The following is a 4,690-nucleotide window of genomic DNA, read 5'->3' on the forward strand; positions in this document are numbered from 1 at the left end:
GGAGAATGATTTGGACTCGTTTTAAACGGGATTCCTGCGCCACGACCGGCCTCTTGTCTCACTGCTGGTTCTGTCCGGGACAGGTTAGGGTTTAGACACTGGTGTCGTTTTAGATCAGAGACGTCTTAAACTGGTTGTGGGGAGTTTTTCCCTCCCACTGTCGCCACGTGCTTTCTCAGGGGGGATTTGTTGGATTTTCCCCTATAATAATAATAATAATCATAATAATAATCATAATAATGGTAAAGTCTAGACCTTACTATGTAAAGTTCCCTGAGATGATTTTTGTTGTGATTTGGCGCTATATAAATGTAATTGAATTGAAATTAATTGATGGATCCCGATTAAAAATAGTAGTAGACTTAGTACAGTCTATAGTCTAGGGTAACTGACATTGAAAAATAAAATAAAAACACTTAAAGATAACATGGAAAAACACGGAAAGTTAACTACAGTAGTGTCTCAGCTTCTCAGCAGTAAAGTAGATTAATAGGTCTATAACCTTATGACACAAGCTGACAGCACGTTATATAAACCTAATGATCAGCTTTTCATCCATTACCCAAAATATTAGAAGTGTTAGCCTATTTTTGCTTTTGTCTCTGAGGTCAGAATTGGGATTTGTTTCCATGAGTGTGTGTGTGTGTGTGTGTGTGTGTGTACTGTTGAGCATGCAGTAAATGAATGAAATCAGAGGGCTCCTGCCCCTCATCACCTCCTGACTCCACCCCCTATCCCCCTCAGACATACGCACACACACACACACACAGGCTGAGAGTGTGGAGGGAAAACAGGGCTACTCCTCCTCACTCCTCCACTCCTCTTTCTTCATTCACAGACAGAGCTCGAGGCAGAAATCGCTGTCCTCCTTGAATGGACTCCATCTCTCCGAGCCAGACACTCTCTCACTGCTGCTGTGGACAGACACTGAAGATCAAAGCTGATCACTTTGGTTTATTCCTCTGCATTTTTTTTCCTTGGGTGGTTGCTGAGAAAAGTTGACTGGTGTGACTTTTTTGTGTCGCCATGAACTTCTGTCGGAATTAAGGCGCTTCCAGTGTGGCTGTGTGGTGTTGTAAACAACTGATGGGCAAAAACTGAATCCAAGAAGACTTGTGAAAGAGAACAACTCCTTACAGTGAGAGAAAGACTCTCTAGGCTCTCAAGGATTTAGAGGGTGGTGAGTGTTGTGGGTGTGGGTCAGCCAGATACACCGTCGGGGTGGTAGACAGGTAGAAAGCTGCAGGGAGGTGCATCAGATTTAAAAATTGCCCATCAGTTTCCTCCTTCTCTCCCCTGGACCATGATGGGTTCAGACGTACGTGATTTGAACTCCCTGTTGCCCCCGGTTCCAGCAGGCCCCAGCCCCAGCTGCCCGCCGCTGCCTGTCAGCACCGCCCCACAGTGGGCTCCTGTCTTGGACTTCCACACCGCCGCTTCCCCTTACTCCTCTCTGGCTGCTCCCCACACATCTTTGGGGCCACACTCCTTCATCAAACAGGAGCCCAGCTGGGGGGCCACTGGTGACCCTCACCACCATGACACTGACCCTCACTGTGGCCTCAGTGCCTTCACCGTCCACTTCTCAGGACAGTTTACAGGCACAGGGGCCTGTAGGTATGGGCCAACATTTGGGGCACCCCCACCACCTGCCCCCAGCCAGCCACCATCTGTGACCACACCGCACCACCACCAGCCCCCCAGCAGGATGTTCAGCAACACGCCGTACCTGACCAGCTGCATGGACACACAGCAGGTGGCCCGCAACCAGACAGGTAGGAGTGAAGCGGGGTGATGGGTGTTTTCATCCTGGATGTCAGTAAATTAGAGGTCAGTCAGTCAGTCACAAAATATTACCTCCCATTTTAGAGTCACTACTGATCTCAGAAGCTCTGATGAAAAGTACCAAAGCCTTGTTCAGGTGTCACCTGCACTGGTTTTTGTTCTTCTCCACACATCTCTCCTCTTCAGAAAACTTCTCTTCCTGTGTCACAGTTCACTTTTCTGTAGGACATGTGAAATTAAATGTCGAAGCCCTATTTACTTTGTTCTTGAGGCAGGTGTAGAGTTTTTAATATGCAGCAGTTGGAAATCTGAAGCGTGATGAGTGCATCGGTCATGTAAAGATTTTTACACTGTACAAGAATTATGAAACATTATTTAATGTGCTTTCAGCAGAGTAGTTGATAAGCAAGAAGATAATAACTGAAAAGTACATTCAGGTAACTGAGAACTCCATTACCAAAGCAGTGAGGACATTTAGTACCAGCAAAGACTGGTGATCCAAATTTTACAGTGCAAATATTTACAGAAATTCCATTGCTCTTATTCTTTCTGCACACTCTGTAAACCCAAACATCACTTACTAGAGAATCCCTCTGTTTTAGTGGAGGTGATATTTTATCAGTTTATAATTGAGTTAAAGGATGATGGCTGACAGGAGAAGCCTGGATGGTCATTGTAAATGCGCTCAGGTTTACTGTTACTGAACATATGTGGCATCTCAGCTTGTGCAAGCACAGAATAAGCTGTAAAAATAAAGGAATTCAAATTTATCTAATTCTGATTCTGGACATGGATGTATCCATGTCAACAACTTGGCTAATAGAGGAATTAAAATTTAAGCTAAAGATATCAGTGCTTTTAGCGCAGCACTGTTTGGGCCATGTCCATGAACTTGTTTGGTTCCTAATTTGTCTCATTGTGCTTTAAAATAGTTACTCTGTTGCTTTGTGAGCTTTACAGTAACTAGTCTCTGTGTTCTTTATTACTTTTTTTATGCTTGTGCTGTGGTATTTATTTTTAATATTGTTTAAATGTTTAAATCAGAATTTAAGCAATACAGATTTCAAGTGTTTAATTCTCATGAGCTTAACTGGTACACACCCAGTTAAATCCTGATAATACCAAGCTTAAGATTTTATAATGGAACTCTTGTTTTAGAGTGAAGGGGAAAAGACAAAGAGAACTGTCATTATGGTACGGCTGTAGCGCCTGGGTCAAACATTTAACAATAGACCAGCAGCAGATGAAGGAGAAAATTCTCCAGCATTACTTTTAGACAAAACGATGTGCAGCATCTAAAACTTGAATACTTGTGAAATGTCAAAGATGTGGTGTTGATTCTGTGCAACTATTTTATGTGACATCTGAAAAAATACATTCTTTCAATATGCAGCTAAAACACAGGAAATGCATCTGATGATGAGATAATTCTTTAATTTTTATTACACATTTGTACACCATAGATGTCATTTTTGTTTATAAAACACTATATGTAATTATATATATATTATGTATTATTTATATAATTTATATAACTGAATTTACACATCTATGACAAAACCTACACACTTTGAGTTTCTTAAACACAGATGTTAAGGTGGAAATGTTGCAGTGAATTGCATACAATTATACAGGTGTACCTAATAAAGTGGCTGGTGAGTGTATATATACTTGTGTGTGTGTGTGTGTGTGTAGTTTGTGTTGTGTTTTTGCATCACATTGCATTATAAAAAAAATCAATAGATTTCACTTTGTCATTAAAAAGTAATTTTAAGGCTTTGCTATTGAATCTGTGATACAATCACAGGAAACTTAACAAGTTGAAACATTAAATGTCATGTTCAGTGGATCAAAGGTCTGTTGTATATTGTACATTACCTTACATATCTTACTGTAAATACCAATTGTACATGTCTATTGGTGAATTAGTTCTGACTGTTCATACTGTAGATACTGTGCACTCTGCACTGCTGTTATTTCACTTCTGGTTAGATGCTAAACTGCATTCGTTGCCTTGTACTTGTACACGGGTTATGACAATAAAGTTGAATCTGATCTAATCAAATCTAATCTAATCTAATCAAACACCTTAACCTGCTGAGGTATTGTATCTAATCCCTGGGGTTTCCATGCAGGACAATGAATCTGTTAGTGGTTACCCATTAGATTAATTAGTAATGACATGCTTATCAAGCAGATAATTTTGGAATAACATCATAATCCAAGAGCTGAGCTGACCTCTAACCCGTTGTATCTGCCCCCCGCTGAGGCTGAACGAGCACAGGCAAACAAACTAACAGCAGGCCTTGGGTCACACAGCAGAGCTGATAACGGAGTGGGTCACACAGGGACCAACTCATTGCAGTAGACTCCCCCAGGAGGGATTTCATTTTTAGTGCATTTATTCTGCTTCATATTTGTAAAACAGCTTTCAAATTTCACTGAAGGCTTGTGAACAGAAGCCTGCGGCTGCAATTTGGACTTCTCACTGGTAAATTACCGGAACAAAAAAAAGGAAAGATGCAAATTTCATAGGGAACAAAATGTACCTTTGTTTTAACAGTTAAATAGTTTCTATTGGACACGCTGCTAGTGAACTAATACAGCAAAGCATGATGACTTACTAACATCAGTAAGCCTACAGCATATTTTAGAGATAATGCTTGAAATAAACATTAAAATATATTCACATAGTCTTTTAAGCAGCAAAAAACAACAAAGGTGTATGAAAAGTAGCCCATATTCTAACAGACATTAACACACTGTCAGGATCAAACATTAAATAAATATGAGAGATTCAAGTTATGCAAAAAAGTTTTATAGTTGTACATTTCTGCAGATAGAAATGATAAGGTTGAAATTCTCCTAATATTTCAACAGCAAAGTCTGGAAATACCCTGAGCCT

At 40.4% G+C, this 4,690-nt stretch overlaps 1 protein-coding gene across 4 annotated transcripts in view; it reads left to right on the forward strand.

The window, feature by feature from the left end:
• The first annotated feature begins 796 nt into the window (after window positions 1-796).
• The window catches only part of wt1a (WT1 transcription factor a), a 31,545-nt gene continuing 27,651 nt past the window's right edge, over window positions 797-4,690 (forward strand). For 2 of the 4 annotated variants that reach the window (XM_020604467.1, XM_020604468.1), the window contains exon 1: window positions 797-1,775. In XM_020604467.1, coding sequence (XP_020460123.1) covers window positions 1,304-1,775 — 472 coding nt within the window. In that variant the 5' untranslated portion in view covers window positions 797-1,303. The remainder of the gene's footprint in view (window positions 1,776-4,690) is intronic. The other 2 variants (XM_020604469.1, XM_020604470.1) reach the window with 1 other exon arrangement.

Source organism: Monopterus albus, unplaced genomic scaffold (assembly GCF_001952655.1).
Source record: "Monopterus albus unplaced genomic scaffold, M_albus_1.0 scaffold65.1, whole genome shotgun sequence".
Taxonomy (NCBI): domain Eukaryota; kingdom Metazoa; phylum Chordata; class Actinopteri; order Synbranchiformes; family Synbranchidae; genus Monopterus; species Monopterus albus.